The sequence below is a fragment of the Macaca mulatta genome, chromosome 3 (genome assembly GCF_049350105.2).
Source record: "Macaca mulatta isolate MMU2019108-1 chromosome 3, T2T-MMU8v2.0, whole genome shotgun sequence".
In the NCBI taxonomy this organism is placed as follows: domain Eukaryota; kingdom Metazoa; phylum Chordata; class Mammalia; order Primates; family Cercopithecidae; genus Macaca; species Macaca mulatta.
Genome location: NC_133408.1, coordinates 151,808,520 through 151,825,364, shown reverse-complemented (window position 1 = coordinate 151,825,364; position 16,845 = coordinate 151,808,520). Strand labels below are relative to the sequence as shown.

At 41.9% G+C, this 16,845-nt stretch overlaps 2 protein-coding genes across 6 annotated transcripts in view; one reads left to right on the top strand and one right to left on the bottom strand.

The window, feature by feature from the left end:
• The window catches only part of ZNF277 (zinc finger protein 277), a 144,195-nt gene extending 128,647 nt beyond the window's left edge, over nucleotides 1–15,548 (bottom strand). For both annotated transcript variants that reach the window (XM_001099338.5, XM_015134763.3), the window contains exon 1: nucleotides 15,443–15,548. In XM_001099338.5, the coding sequence (XP_001099338.3) occupies nucleotides 15,443–15,533 (91 nt within the window). In that variant the 5' untranslated portion in view covers nucleotides 15,534–15,548. The remainder of the gene's footprint in view (nucleotides 1–15,442) is intronic.
• Nucleotides 15,549–15,847: 299 nt separating this feature from the next.
• Nucleotides 15,848–16,845, top strand: part of DOCK4 (dedicator of cytokinesis 4) — a 469,859-nt gene continuing 468,861 nt past the window's right edge. For all 4 annotated transcript variants that reach the window (XM_077997203.1, XM_077997201.1, XM_077997202.1 and 1 more), the window contains exon 1: nucleotides 15,848–16,148. In XM_077997203.1, coding sequence (XP_077853329.1) covers nucleotides 16,112–16,148 — 37 coding nt within the window. In that variant the 5' untranslated portion in view covers nucleotides 15,848–16,111. The remainder of the gene's footprint in view (nucleotides 16,149–16,845) is intronic.

Sequence of the window (16,845 nt, the reverse complement as noted above, 5' to 3'; positions counted from 1 at the left end):
ACACTGGAAAAATCATTCACCAGAATCAAGTGGAATTCATCTCAGGGATATAAAGATGGTTCAAAATACATGAATCTATAAATGTGATAAACCATGTTAATAGAATGAAGGACAAAAAAAAAAAAATGACTATCTCCACAGATGTGGAGAAAGGATTTTAACAAAATTCAACATCGCTTCATGATTAAAAGTATAGAAGGAATGTACCTCAACACAGTAAAGGCCATTTATCAGGAGTCCCCAACCAGTACTGGTTTGTGACCTGTTAGGAACTGGGCCACACAGCCGGAGGTGAGCTGCATGTGAGTGAAGCTGAGCTCCGCCTCCCGTCAGATCAGTGGTAGCATTAGACTCTCATAGGAGTGTGAACCCTACTGTGAACTACGCATGCAAGGGATCTAGGTTGCACAATCCTTATAAGAATCTAATGCCTGATGGTCTGTCGCTGTCTCCCATCACCCCCAGATGGGACTGTCTAGTTGCAGGAAAACGAGCTTAGGGCTCACACTGATTCTTTATTATGGGAAGTATTAATAATAATAGAAATAAAGTACATAATAAATGTAATGTGCTTGAATCATCCCAAAACCCAGTCTGTGGAAAACTTGTCTTCCACGAAACCAGTCCCTGGTGCCAAGAAGGTTGGGGACCACTGCCATATATGATAATGCTACCGGGGGTCCTTCCTCCCAGAACTCCCAATATGGTGGCAGGCTGCTTCCAAGATGGTGGCAAGCCTCTTGTTCTCTGACCTGGGGTTCTTGGCCTCACAGATTCCAAGGAATGGAATCTTGGGGCATGTGGTGAGTGTTACAGCTCTATTAGAAGCCATGGTCATGGAAGAGAACTGTGGAACCCAGCAACTAGTGTTCAGCTTGATTAGGATGAATGCAGGCACTTAGCCATGCAGGACAATGGCAAGCCTTTAGCCTGATCGGGAGTGGCAGTGGGTGCCTCAGGAGCACAGCAGACACCCTGCTGGATCCGGAGGGGTGGAAGTCAGCAGCAGGTCTGCGACGGTGGGAAACAGCAGTAGTGGACTGCGAGCGAAAGCTCAGCTTGAGCCATAACAAACACGGACCAGAAGAGTGTGCAGTTCCAAGATTTAATAGAGTGAAAACAGAGCTCCCATACAAAGGGAGGGGATCCAAAGAGGGTAGCTGTTGCTGGCTCCAATGCCTGGGTTTATATTCTGATAATTGTCTCTTCCCCTGTGCTCTCAGGCGATAGATGATTGGCTATTTATGTCCTGTTTTTGCCTAATTAGCATTTTAGTGAGCTCTCTTTACTACCTGATTGGTCAGGTGTGAGCTAAGCTGCAAGCCCCGTGTTTAAAGGTGGATGCGGTCACGGTCACCTTCCCAGCTAGGCTTAGGGATTCTTAGTTGGCCTAGGAAATCCAGCTAGTCCTGTCTCTCAATAAGGCCTTGCTAACATACTCAGCAGTGAAAAGTTAAAAGCTCTTTCTCTAAAATAGGGAACAAGACAAGGATGCCCATGCTCACCACCTCTATTCACCACAGTATTGAAGCCCTAGCCAGAACAGTTAGACAAGAATAAGCCATCAAAATCAAATTTTAAATTTTTTTTGTTTACAAACAACATAACTCTTATATACAGAAAACCCTAAAGACTCTGCCAAAAAACTGTTAGAACTGATAAACGAATTCAGTAAAGTTGCAGGATACAAAATCAACAGGCAAAAATCATTAGCATTTCTATACACTAACATATGAATTGAAAAAGAAATACCATTACAATAGTGCCAAAAAAAAAATTTAGGAATAATTAACCAAAGAGTTGTAAGATCTGTATAGTGAAAACTATAAAACATTGATGAGAGAAATTGAAGCGGAAACAAATAAATGGAAAGATACGCCATGCTTATGGATTAGAAGAATATTAAAATGTCCACAGTACCCAAAGTGATCTACAGGTTCAATGCAATCTCTAACAAAATTTCAATGACATTTTTCACAGAAACAGAATAAACAATCCTAAAATTCATATGGAACCACAGAAGACCAGGAATCACCAAAGCAATCTTGTGCAAAAAGAACAAAACTGGAGGCAACACTCTACCTGATCTCAAAATTTGCTACCAAACCGTAGTAATCTAAACAGCATAGCGGCTAGGTTTGGTGGGTTACACCTGTAATCTCAACACTTTGGGAGGTCAAGGCAGGAGGACTGCTTGAACCCAGGAGTTGGAGACCAGACGGGGCTAACATAGTGAGACCTCCCTCTACAAAAAATTTTAAAAATTAGCCGAGTGTGATGGTGCACACCTGGTAATCCCAGCTTCTCGGGAGGCTGAGGTGGGAGGATTGCTTGTGCCCAACAGATCAAGGCTGCAGTGAGCCGTGATTGTGCCACTGCACTCTAGCCTGGGAGACAGAGCACTCTAACCTGAACAACAGAGTGAGACTCTATCTCAAAATGAAAACAAAATCCAAAAACCCAGGTACTGGCATAAAAATAGACACACAGACCAATAAAACAGAACAGAGAACCCCGAAATTAATCTGTGCATTTATGGTCAACTGATCTTTGATAAGGGTGTCAAGAATACATAATGGGGGAAAGGACAATCTCTTCAATAAATGGTGTAAGGAAAACTGGATATCCACACAAAGAAGAATGAAATTGGACCCTTATTTCACCTCCTATCTAACAATCAACTCCAAGTAGATTAAAGGCTTAAACCTAAGACCTGAAACTGTAAAACTCTAGAAGGAAAAACAGGGTAGAAGTTTCTTGACGTTAGTCTGGTCAAAGATTTTTTGTACATGACCCCAAAAGTACAAGCAACTAAAGGAAAAAGCTAACAGGTATATAAAGAAATATTCGACGTCACTAATCATTAGAGAAACGCAAATTAAAATCACAAAGAGATATCCCCCGTTAGGATGACTATTACCAAAAAGACAAGAAATAAGCATTGGAGAGAGCGTGGAGAAAAGGCAACTCTGTACACTGTTGGTGGGAATGTAAAGTAATACAGCCATTATGGAAAACAGCATGGAGGTTCCTCAAAAAAGTAAACATAGAATTACCATATGATTCAATGAATCTAATTCTGGGTACATATCTGAAGGAAATGAAATCAGTGTGCCTATGAGATATCTGCACTCCCATGTTCATTGCAGCATTATTCACAATAGCCAAGACAGAATCAAGCTAAGTGTCCATCAGTGGATGAACAGATAAAGAAAATGTGGTGCATATATATACACAATATAATATCATTCAGCCTTATAAGAGAAGGAAATCCTGCCATTTGTGATAACATGAATGAACCTGGAAAATGCGAAGTTAAATAAGACAGACAGAAAAAGATACATACTGGGCGATCTCATTTGTATGTGAAATCTAAAATGGTCACATTCATAGAAGCAGAGAGTACAATGAATGATGATAGGTACCAGGGGCTAGGGGGAGGGGAAGATTGGAGAGATGTTGGTTGAAAGATACAAAATTTCAGTCAGGAAAAAGTTCAGGAGATCTGCTGTACAACATGGTAACTATTAATAACACTGTACTGTATACTTGAAAATTGCTACGAGTAGATCTTAAATGTTCTCACCACAAAAAAATGGTAAGTATGCAAGGTTAATTAGCTTATTTTAGCTGTTCCACGGTGTATATTGATACATATACCAAAACATCATGCTGTACATAATACATACTTTTAGTTGTCAATTAAAAAATTCTAAAATACAAAACAAAAAACATGGGCAAGTTACTGAAGTCTAGTGTGGTTCTTCATTATTGCTTGCTTTGGCAAGGGCTCCTGACTTAACTTTCCCTCTCCAGTATATTGTTACCTGATTAAACTTTGATCTTGTCATTCCTTTTCTTCAAACTTTCAAGACCCAATAGGTTCATTTTGCCCACTGCCCAGAGTCGATTTATCAAGACAGCGGAACTGAAAGGGAGAAAGAGTTTAATTCATGCAGAGTCAGCTGTACAGGAGACCGGAGTTTTATTATTACTCAAATCAATCTCCCCAAATCTGGGGATCGGAATTTTTAAGGATAATTTGGTAGATAGGGAGTCGAAAAGTGGTAAGAGCTGATTGGTCAGGTCAGAGATGAAATCACAGGGAGTCGAACTTGTCTTCTTGTGCTAAGTCAGTTTCTGGGTGGTGGCCACAAGACCGGATGAGCCAGTTTATTGATACGGTGGTGCCAGCTGACCCACTGAGTGCAGGGTCTGGAAAATATCTCAAGCACTAATCTTAGGTTTTACAATAGTGATGTTATCTTTAGGAACAATTGAGGAGGTTTAGAAACTTGTGGCCTCTAGCTGCATAACTCCTAAACCACAATTTTTAATCTGATGGTTAGCTAGTCCTGCAAAATGCAGTCTACTTGCCAGGCAAGAAGGGGGTTTGTTTTGGGAAAGGGCTGTTATCATCATTGTTTCAAAGTTAAACTATAAACTAAGCTCCTCCCAAAGTTAGTTCAGCCCACATCCAGGAATGAACATGGGCAGCTTGGAGGTTAGAAGCAAGATGGAGTCGGTCACGTCAGACATCTCTCACTGCAATAATTTTGTTATAATTTTTGCAAAGGCAGTTTCAGTCTGCATAATCAAGTTCTAACATCTGAGACAGTATGATCTACTTTCAATTTACATTTCCAAACCTCTTTTCCATTGCTGCCATTTACTTATTTTCTCTAGGCAAAATGAATTGACCTCATACTTCTTGTATATGCCCTTAGTTTTTCTATTGCTCCCTCCCGTTGTATAGGCCTGTAACTCTTTTTCCTTGTTTCTGCATGTCCAAATATTATTAAACGTCAAGGCCCAGTACCACCTGTTGAGAATAATCTCTTTTTTGCAAAACTCTGTGTATATCGCTCTAATGTTCCCCAGCACTTTCTGCCTTGTAATATGTACTTCTTATATCCTCCCTATTAGGTCATAAGATCCTTGATGGCAAGACCAATGTTATTCTCATCTTTGTATTCTACAGCATTCAGAATAAAGAAGTTTGCACATAGCAGATGCTGGATAAAATTTTTGAATGAATAACGCCTCAGTTCTATCAATAGCTCTTTCAGATTTGTACTGTTCATTACAAATGCAAAGGAGAATGAGATAGGATGCATCCTAATAATCAATCTATATTGTCTCAGAGTAAAGGATCCAAGAAGACATCTACTGCAGTGGTTCTCAGCCAATTTTCTAACCTGATACACCTGATCAATAATACACACACGTGCAACTAATTCTTCAGGACATATCCAGATTTTTCATTTTCTTTTTACAGACGCTAGGATTGAATTATGTGGGCTCCCTAGCTATAAACCTACCTCCTCTTTCTTTTACTGATATTTGGGAGATGGAGTTGAAAGGATGCTAACATAATCTTATTCCCTCATTTACAAACCAGGAAATCTTAACCAGAAGTGCTAATGATTTCTCTAAAATCACAGTCAGTCAGAAGGAGAAGTGAGATTAAAATCCTAGCGCTTTATGAGGCTGAGGCGGGCGGATCACTGAGCTCAGAAATTCAAGACCAGCCTTGGCAACATGGTGAAACCCCATCTCTACAAAAAACACAAAAATTAGCCCAGCATGGTGGCATACACCTATAGTGTCAGCTACTCAGGAGGCTGAGGTGGGAGGATGGCTTGAGCCCGGGAGGCAGAGGTTGTAGTGAGCTGAGATCATGCCACTGCACTCCATCCTGGGCAAAAGAGTGAGACCCTGTCTAAAAAACAAACAAACAAACAAAAAAACTAGTTATTTTGATTCCTTGTCCAGTGAGCTTTTTGCAAAACTGTACTATGACCACTGCTGCTGGAAAAATAGCTCAATGTCCCAGTACATTATTAGCATTACTTTCCTTCGTGAGTGGGTGCATATTTAAAAGGCATTCAAAAGTCATTCATAAACTGGCTTGAAAGAAATTCAAATAAGCCTGCAGACTCTCACCTTCCTTTCCTTCCCCTCCCCTCCTTCATTTGAGAAAATCAGTTGTATGGTGCCTTGGCAAAGACAGCTTGATTGATGTTATGTTACAGTTCAGCAACAGTTCCTGCTATTAATTGCTTTATAATGGTAATTACGATTAGCGGGTACAGGATATTTTCTTTTCTAATTGGCTATTACTGGTGAATAGAAGCTTATTACATAACAGAAGACTGTGTTAAATAAATAACCACAATTACAATTCTGAGGTCTTTACTAGTAAAAAAACCCACAAATCTCTCTATTTGGATAAAAGCACTAAAAAAAGTTTTTTAAAGGCAGAGCCTCTGTGATTACTTGGGGGGAGGGGAGAGTTCTTCTTTCAGTTAAGAAAAAACATGAAATGAGGACAGTATTAGAGAAACAAGGAGGCAAAACAAGAATTTCCTTTCTTTTAAAAATAAACACATGTAAAAGCTTTAGTGTGCTCAGCGCCTCTGGCAAGGCATGCATATCACAGATTCGAAAGTATCTACTTCTTCCCACAGTGCTATATGGAATTAGAAGGGACTCTCTGATTAGCTCTGGTGAGACAGGGATGCAGAGCCCACCAATTACACTGAGATGTCCACATGGATAAGGCTAGGGGTTCTTCATTTGTATCCCATATAGAACCCAGCAAGGGGCTGATTCACAGTTGCCACACACCACCAAATGCCATCACAACATGACACTGTCTCAAAGGATGAGGTTAAAGGTATATTTAACAGTTCCTGTCCTTACAGAGTTTATATATTGTATAATGTGGGATTTGTCTTGATTCCAGCTTTAATATTCTTTGATTAGTTTGTAATCATTTTAAAGTTACATCCAAGCTTTTGTTGTAGTAGTAGTAGTAGTAGTAGCAGCAGCAGCAGCCATAACAGTAATAACAAGGTCCTATTACTTGCTCAAGGTCATACAGCTTTTAGCTGACAGCTCCTTTTGACTCCAGTTTATCCAAGTCTAAAGTTTGGACTTGTACCCGCTACTGCCTCTTGAGACAGACCTTTATCAGTAGCATTATTTGTTCCGATATTTTCATAGTGCCTCAAGATTAATAGAGTACTTTAATGTACACTGCCCTCACCAAACCTCCCAATAATATCAATATCATTTTTTTTTCCTGACGAAACTGAAGCTCAGAGAGGTTAAAGGATTTTTCCCAAGTTCACATTGCTAAAAAGCTACAAATTCACATTCAGAATCCAGGTCTTCTGACTCTTATTCCAGTTTTTCCTTCTATACATTTTGCTGATTCAATACTGTACATTGATTATTTTAAATATTCTACTTATGGAGAAAGCTTAATAGTATCCCACATTATCCTATAAAACTTTAAATATTTTACCACTTGTCAATTGTTGACTCCCTCTTTCCCATCCTCCTTTCACCCCATGAAGCAAACGTTTAAATCCTGTTTAGCTCTAGAAAACTTTACTTGGTTCCTACAGCCAAAGATATCATCCAACCCCAGCTGCCTATGTTGCAGATAAATGCCACTAGTCACAAAGATGATCAGTGAGATGTAAAGAAAAACAGAAGACTGATCAGTCAAATCTATCACCACTTCCGAAAAAAGCTGCCCTGCTCACCTTTAGGTCAAGTCAGTCAGTTGAACATACTTGTTTCAGCATGAGGTAGCAAGTCTTTAAGGTACTGTCAATGAAATGCCAACTCATTCAGCGTCTGAGAAGTTTATCAAATAAGTCAAAACTGAACCCTAAGTTTGTGGCAAAATTCTCTAAGAAGAGCTAATAGAAACATTTAAAGATTTAATCACTGGAGATAGCAGTTTATGCACACTGCTTGTTTCTATATACTCGTGATTTATATTTAGAAGTGAGTATGATTTCTATTATATGAATCTGATCGACATCCTCTTTACAGTTTTTCCAAATGTAAGTGTATGAGTGTGTGTTGTAAAGGGCAGCATCATAATTTTGCATGAATGGGAAGGTCAAGGTCAACACAATAAGTGAATGTAATTCAGTATCTGACCCATCAAATCCCTCAATAATAAACTGCTCTTCAAGTGCAAAAGACATATTAAAATCACTTGTATCACTTCTGGCACATATGCCAAAGATGTTGCTATACCTATGACTGAAATAACAGTCTCAATTGAAGACCAGACTATTATATCATCTCACCTAATCACTTCCACATCCCAGCAATATAGCTACAGTATTACTCATTTTACAGAAGAGAAACTGAAGTTCAGAGGTTTACCAGAATCTGATCCTAAGTTGACTTGATTTTAAAATCTTTTCACTATTCCATACTGCCTTTCTAAAGTAACATTGGCTTTAGAGCATATTTATGTGTGAGAAAAGTCTGTTTCAGACTTCATTCAATGGAATTTAGTTACCATGAGACATCATGACAACTGTGCATAGGATAAAAGTCTTTTTTCAGTTATTGTGTGACCTTGGGCAAGCTACTCTTTTCATCAGTTTCCTCATTTGTAAATAAAAAGCATAATATGACTACCTAGGGGTTGCTGTGAAGATGAAATGAGACAATACCTATAAAAGCATTTGAAACAGTATCTGGCACAGTTAGGGCTCAAAAAAATGTTATATGCATCATCATTATTATAATATCCCTTTTAATAAGAGCTCTTCTCTAAACATCCTACAAGTTGGGTCCCATTGATTTGTCATAGGAAAACAAAAGAATGCTTTAAAGAAGGCCTCTTCAGAACCTTATACCAAATGTATTAGTCTGTTTTCATGCTGCTGATAAAGACATACCTGAGACTGGGCAATTTACAAAAGAAAGAGGTTTAATTGGACTTACAGCTTCACGTGGCTGGGGAAGCCTCATGATCATGACGGAATGCAAGGAAGAGTAAGTCATGTCTCACATGGATAGCAGCAAAGAGAGAGCTTGTACAGGAAAACTCTTCTTTTTAAAACCATCAGCTCTCATGAGACTTGTTCACTATCACAAGAACAGCACGGGAAAGACCTGCCTCTGTGATTCAATTATCTCCCACCGGGTCCCTCCCACAACACATAGGAATTCAAGATGAGATTTGGGTGGGGACACAGCCAAACCATATCACCAAACAAGACCTACAAGAGTAGTTTCTATAATTCTTATCTTCTCTGACATCCCTTGGCCTATACCTCACAAGGCAATCCCAGTATACAATGTTACTTGAGTTTCTTGATGACTTTGAGTGTCAGTGCATGTATGGGGGTGGGGAGCTGGGTGTGAGTAGAGTAGCACTGTATAGAAGTGAGAAAAGATACAGAAGATAATATAAAGGCTTGCAGAGCACATAGTTGTAATACTAGTATGTAGCACTGACAGATACTCTGACAACCCCCAAATTCCAGGAAAGCATTGACAGCATAAGCAGTTATCACCAACACATTCCTAAGCTTCCCCAGGGTTACTCCACAATTTAGATTGCTTCCTAAGTGAATGCAGTCTCAAAGAGAAGGCAGTTCTTGATAGGCATATTTTTATAATTAGGCATATCTTTATAATGAAAGCAACTAATACTTACTGAGGTCTGACTTTAAAATAGGAAATATGCTGCACTTTCATAAATATATAAATATGAAATAATCACAATAACTGCAAGACAGGTATATATGGATATTTCCATAAATGTGGCAGCACATATAATAAACCTGTTACACAGCTATTAAATGTCAGAATTGGAATTTAAATACAGTTTTGCCAAAATAAGGTCTAGTCCTCTTTCCACTGTCATGTCAAATATATGAGACTGTACTTAATGGTTTATAGAAATAGAATGACAGCCTGTAGAAAACTGGTAACAGCCATATAGATAATGAAAGACAGAATTCAAGGTCCTTGTGGTAGGTCATTCAGTTACAGGCTTAAAGTTATAAAGGCCAGATCTAAAGTATTCTTTTAAAAAATGTAATTATTATTTAAACAACATTAAAACTTCATTTTAAAAAACTGAAAAACTATCCTTAAATGCGAACTATGATCACCTTGACAGAATATCTTCCTGATATTTTGCATTTTAGTTGGTATGCATACCTTTCACAAGTATAAAACATCTACTTAGTTTTTTATTCTATTTCAGTTCCTCTGCTTAAAATAGTTGCCAATCTAAATGCCTTGAATAAATTTCAAGCATATTCTAACATTAGACTGTTACACAATGTTTACCGTATGCAGCTTTGATAAACACTGGATGTACAAAAGTGAAATAAGACAAGTCTTGACCTCAAGAAGTTCACTGTCCACTGGGGTAGACAAAGTTGCCAAAAAATAACTACAGTGTGACATGGTAAGTGGATAATGGAGATATGGCAAAGGAAGCAGGGTGACTGAAGATGAGGCTAGACAAGTAAATTAGAATCTTAAATGCCACACAGAGAATTTGGACCTAATTATACATGTAGCAGAATTACACTGAAGCTTTAAAGTGGAGATCCATGAATATATTTGTTTTACAATGTGGATTGAAGGAGGTAAAGTCAAGAGTCAGCGAGATCAACAGGAAGGTTTTGCAATCGTCCAGGCTAGAATGCCATTCTGGTCAAACATTTATTAAACATTAACAATAAGCCAAGAACAGAATCAGGCTGACAAACACACATACAACTGGTTCTCAAGAGCACTTTCTGGGCTATGGGAGATGCAGGTAGGTAATTCAGCAGTAATGGTGAGGGTTACTAATGGAATTAGAATAGTGGCTGTAGCAATGAATAGAGGGAACAGGTTCAAAAGATACTTCAGGCACAGAAAAATAAGGCTTGCTAACTGATCAAATTCAGTACCTGAAGGTGAGTTAAGAATCAAGGATGCTTCCTAGGTTTCTAGCTTAGACTTGATGCCATTTATTAAAATAGGAAATACAAGAATGAGGAGTTTACATCACCTGCTACCCTTCCCCCTTTCTTCCAGAGACATCACACATGAGATAGTAAGTTCTCTAGAAGATAAACATTACCAAAATCATCAGATAATATGGTCTCCAGAACCCAAGCATTACCCAAATCATCAACTACTAAACATGCAATCAGAGGGAAAAAAGTTGACTTTGACAGAATATTACAATATGGAGATACAGATTAATACTGTCAGAAGATACAGCCTCAGTCACAAAAGCCTCCTAAATGTATTATCATTAAATTGTGCTATCTTGCTGACTTTTAACTAAAAACAGCAAAGGAATAAATGCCAGTAACACCACGTGAGGGATGCTGAATCTATTTATTATCTGTTCTTAATTTTAGGAGACAAATTGAAACCCTGGTTACTCTTCAAATGTATGTAAAGCAGTGTCCTTTAACCCTTGACCTAGTCGGCTGGGCATGGTAGCTCACGCCTGTAATCCCAGCACTTTGGGAGGCCGAGGCAGGTGGATCACCTGCGGTTAGGAGTTCGAGACCAGCCTGGCCAACATGGCAAAACCCCGTCTCTACTAAAAATATAAAAACTAGCTGGGCATGGTGGCAACCGCCCGTAATCCCAGCTACTGGGGAGGCTGTGGCAGGAGAATCACTTGAACCAGGGAGGCGGACGTTGCAGTGAGCCAAAATCAGGCCACTCCACTCCAGCTTGGGTTACAGAGCAAGACTCTGTCTCAAAACAAAAAACAAAAAACAAAACAAAAACAAGCACAAAAGAGACTTGACCTCGTCAATTTGGGGACCTTCTTGGAGAAGGATGGAGCCACAGAAATCTGGCAACACAGCGGTCTCAGTGAAAGTGTTGCACCTGCCTACACCCCACCCACTGACTCACTAGCAGAGATTTTGAGGAACTGCAAGGATTTCTATAAAAAGTCTTCCTAGGCCTCACTGTCCCAGGGTATTAAACGCACAGACTAACATTTTAATCAGAGCAAGAGGAAAATCTCTTAAAAGAAGCAGTTTTCAAGAAGTCAAAAAGGTGTATGACTTTTTTTTTTTTTTTTTTTTTTGAGACGTAGTCTCGCTCTGTCACCCAAGCTGGAGTGCAGTGGCCGGATCTCAGCTCACTGCAAGCTCCGCCTCCCGGGTTTACGCCATTCTCCTGCCTCAGCCTCCCGAGTAGCTGGGACTACAGGCGCCCGCCACCGCGCCCTGCTAGTTTTTTGTATTTTTAGTAGAGACGGGGTTTCACCGTGTTAGCCAGACTTTTTTAAATTTTATTTTTATTATACTTTAAGTTCTAGGTTACATGTGCACAACGTGCAGGTTTGTTACGTATGTATACATGTGCCACATTGGTTTGCTGCACCCATTAACTCGTCATTTACATTAGGTATTTCTCCTAATGCTTTCCCTCCCCCATCCCCCAACCCCACGACAGGGCCCTGTGTGTGGTGTTCCCCATCCTATGTCCAAGTGTTCTCATTGTTCAATTCCCATCTATGAGTGAGAACATGCGGTGTTTGGTTTTCTGTCCTTGCGACAGTTTGCTCAGAATGATGGTTTTCAGCTTCATCCGTGTCCCTACAAAGGTCATGAACTCATCCAAAAAGGTGTATGATTTTTACAGGGCAAGACATCCTTGATAACCTAAATCACTGCCTAACAAAAAAATATACTTTTAATGTAAATATTTACACCTAAAATTTATAACACACTTTGTTGGCTTTGAAAAGATTTTGGAAAAAGTAACAGAATAATACATAGGTTATTAAGCAGAATTTTTTTTTTTTTTTTGTATTTTTAGTAGAGACAGGGTTTCACCATCTTGGCCAGGCTGGTCTTCAACTCCTGACCTCGTAATCCACCCGCGTCGGGCCTACTAAGCAGAATTTTTAATGACAATTTTATAAGAATGACATAAAAATATCAACCATTAATTTCTCCTATTGACTGCTACAAGACAATGAGAATACTGGGTAGTTCTCACCCAGGATGAGAAATTTTTTTATGTTATAGACACTGCAAATTCGCTACTACTCAACACTTTTGTTGAAAACAAACTGGAACCAAAAACTAAGCTTTCTATCAGTTACTTAATCCACTAGTCATTGAAACATTGGTCCTGGATTAATTATTTCCTCAAAGTTTGTGACAATATGGGGGAAAGAACACTCATATACTACAGGTGGCAATGTATGCTGAATATATTTTAAGAGTAAAGTCTGGCATCTATCAAAATTTTAAACTTGCATAACCTTTGATCCAGCAATTTTCCCCCAAAATATACACCCAGTGGGCAAGAATATATGTACATAAAGCTGTTCATTGCAACATTACTGAAAAACTAAAGTCCCACTACATGTTCATTTATAAGGGAATGGCTAAAGCATGGCACATTCATATTTTGGAATATGATGGGCACAGTCCTTAAAAAAAAAAAAGGAAACAAATGTACTGACGTGGAAGGGTTTCTATGATAGACTGCTGAAAGAAAAAAGAAGGTTGCAGATCTTTTAGTTTACCTAGATTTATCCTTTTTATTAAAAAAAATCAAACCGTACAGATGGGTGTCATATAAGTATAGGTTGGTTTAACAGAATACGGATTGTAGGATTAAAAGAAAAAAAAAGATTATGTTGGAAAGATTAGGTACCAAACTCTTACCACTTTATACTTGGGAAGTGGTACTGCGAGGTGAAGGAATTTTCATTTTTTTTACTTCACACACTTCTGAATGGTTTGAAATGTTTTAAAAACGTTTAAACGTTTAAAATTTAAAAATAAATACTTTTAAATACTTTACATTTTTGAAAGGCATACCCTTTTTTTTTTTTTTTTTTTTTTGAGACAGAGTCTCGCTGTGTCTCCCAGGCTGGAACGCAGTGGCGCAATTGCGGCTCACTGTAACCTCCACCTCCCGGGTTCAAGCGATTCTCCTGTCTCAGCCTCCCGAGTAGCTGGGACTACAGGCGTCCGCCACCATGCCCAGCTAATTTTTGTATTTTTATTAGAGACGGGGTTTCACCATATTGATCAGGCTGGCCTCGAATTCCTGACCTTGTGATCCGCCCGCCTCAGTCTCCCACCGCGCCGGCCAGTTTTTTTTTTTTTTTTTTTTTGAGACGTAGTCTCGCTCTGTCGTCCAGGCTGGAGCGCAGTGGCCGGATGCAAGCTCCGCCTCCCGGGTTCACGCCATTCTCCTGCCTCAGCCTCCCGAGTAGCTGGGACTACAGGCGCCCGCCACCTCGCCCTGTTTTTTGTATTTTTTTAGTAGAGACGGGGTTTCACCGTGTTAGCCAGGATGGTCTCGATCTCCTGACCTCGTGATCCGCCCGTCTCGGCCTCCCAAAGTGCAGTTTTTAAAATAAGTTAGACTGTGAGATAAATTCACCAAAGAGTGTATCTTTTGATCTCAAACTCGTAGCCCTCTGGAACTTTGAGAATCTAGGAAACCTTAATAGTTTGTTACCATCCGATAGCCCAATATATAACCAACCCAATAATAAACCATTGGGGTGTTAAACTCAATATTTAACTCAGGAGACTACCAAAGATTTGTTTGGTAGGGGTACTAAAATAATTTCAGAGTAGGGAGTTCCACAGTTGGGAAGTGGGAAAAAACTGCACTTCATCTCTGTGCCGCTGAGGTAAATATTTAAGATGATATCAATTTAACTGTGAAAGCAAAAACAAATAAACCGAAAAACAAAGTCTCAACAGTCTGAGAACCATATTTAAGCCCCAAACCATGTTCATCAGAAAAAGATAACTTGTGCTAAATTACACACCAAGGCAAAAATGGGGTGGGGGGAATGGGGGAGCGATAGACTAAGGGTAAAAGAGTCCTAAACACAATCCCCCTGCAGCTTTCAAAATTTGGTTTTTTATTCCTACAGTGGATCAGAGGACAACTTGAAAGTCAGGTACAGCCAAAGTTGTGATGATTTTCATAACCCTTTTCAAATGTTCTTTGAAGCCACGAGTGCGAATTATCTACCACTTTCCTTTTCTTTCTCTAAGGACCCAGAGACTGGGAAGATGTCTCAGGCTCCACATCCAAATCTGGAGAACACCCAGAGCAGTTAACTATCGACAGGGAGGTTGTGAGATACTTTCCCTTCAGAAGACACTTCACTCGCAAACTGGGCAAATGTGTAGAGTGGATAGCACTGACCACCAGTCTGCGACTGGAAAGTCTACGGAAGCTAAATAAAACACATCTGCAAGGTCAAACCAAGCAAACCGAGGCAGTGTACTGGTGAGGAAAAAAAGAGCTGCTAATCCCAAAGTTATAAACACACGCGCGCGAACCAGACCTAAACCAAACCCACTCAGCAGCTAGCGCAAAGCTGGGAGCTCCAAACTAGAAGACAAACGCTCAGGGAGCTTCCCCGGCGGAGGGGAAGGCCATTCCAAGGCATTTTCTCCGCCCTCCCCGGGCAGCCCCAACCAAGTAGCCGCCCCCGGCTCCACCCCATCCCTCTGGGCCACCACCCGTGGGGCCCCGTTGAACCCAGGCGGCCCAGAGCTAAAAGGGCTCCTAGGGTCAGACCAGAGGTCTGTTGCACTCCCGGTCATAGTGAAAGGAAGACACATCAGCCGCGCCTCCGGGGCACCGTACTCACCCCCATAACCTACACCCCCGACTGTGCTGCAGCTCCCATCACGGTCTTCCTCCATTCGGACGACAGCCCCCTGGGTCTTGGAAGCAGCCATTACCCGGCAGAGAAGAAAAGGGAGGGCCGCAGGGCGGGGCAGAGGCGGGGTGGCACCAATAGAAATGCGACTGGAGGTGAACTCCCCGTCGACGCGGTGTTTTCTCCACACCTACACCGCCCTCTGGGCCAATAGGACGTAATTAGTAAAACTGAATCCCCGCCTCGAACCGCAATTGCCTCTCCCACTTCCGGGATGGGGAAGCCCAGAACTACAATTCCCAGCGTGCCGCGGGGCCCCGGGACGGGAGGGCTGGACTAGGCGCTGGCGGGCGGGGGTGCGCCCGAGAGTGCCCCGGCGTGTTCGCTTAGTTCAGTGAATCAGAACAATGACTGCGCCGCCGGGTCCCCGGGAGCGCATCTGAGGACTGTGAGCAGCCGCCGCCGGGAGAGCTGCTGGCGGCGCAGTGTCAACGCTGGGCTCAGGAGCCTCCAGCGCAGATCCTGCCCAGCGCCCGCAGCCCGCGCGAAGCCCCCGGGCTCCGGCGCTGCAGCGCTGCTCGGGGACTGTGCATTGTTGTGAACCGGAGAAGGGGCGCGGGGATTACAAAGCCTCAAGACCCCGGAGCCCCTTTAGCCATGTGGATACCTACGGAGCACGAGAAATACGGCGTGGGTGAGTCTCCGCGGGGCGAACTTTTATTCTGCTCTGGCCCGAGCGAGTGCGCATTTCTCGTCCTTGCCCCCGCGCCCCTCTTGCTCCGCCCGGCTGAAAATGCCTAATCCTGGCATCGCGCAGCGGGTACGGGGCTTTGCCGAGCCAGCTCCAGGCAGAGGGCTGCGCACCAGGCTCTCGCCCCGCACCGCCGGCTCGGCGCGCCCCGCACAGATTCCCAGAGCGCCGGGACAGCTTGGGGGAGTGCGCGGCCGGCCCGCTCGCTTCGGGCTCTGCCTGCGGAGTTTGGAGTGGCAACTGGGCGTGTGTGTGTGTGTGTGTGTCTGTCTGTCTGTCTCTGTGTGTGTATGTGTGTGTCAAGTTGGAAGAGGAGGCGAACAGGGTTTCTCTCCTTCCTTACCCTTCTTCCCCAAAGCGACAGGGAGCTGCAACGGTTCCCCTGGGTGGAGAGGGAGACAACAACACTTGGGCAGAGAGAACACCCCCAAAACAGTAGGGAGGCGCAAACCCTTCCCTCTGGCTCGGATCGACATTCCCGGAGTGTGGAATGTGGCAGGGTCCTGGAGAGAGCCGCTCTGACAGGCTGAGCCCTCTCTGACCCTCCTCCCTCCCTGTGATCCCGGGTTTATGGGGTGTGTGTGTTGCGGGGCGGGGGCAATGGTAAATTTCAACATCTGCGCCGTTCGGTTCTTTGGTC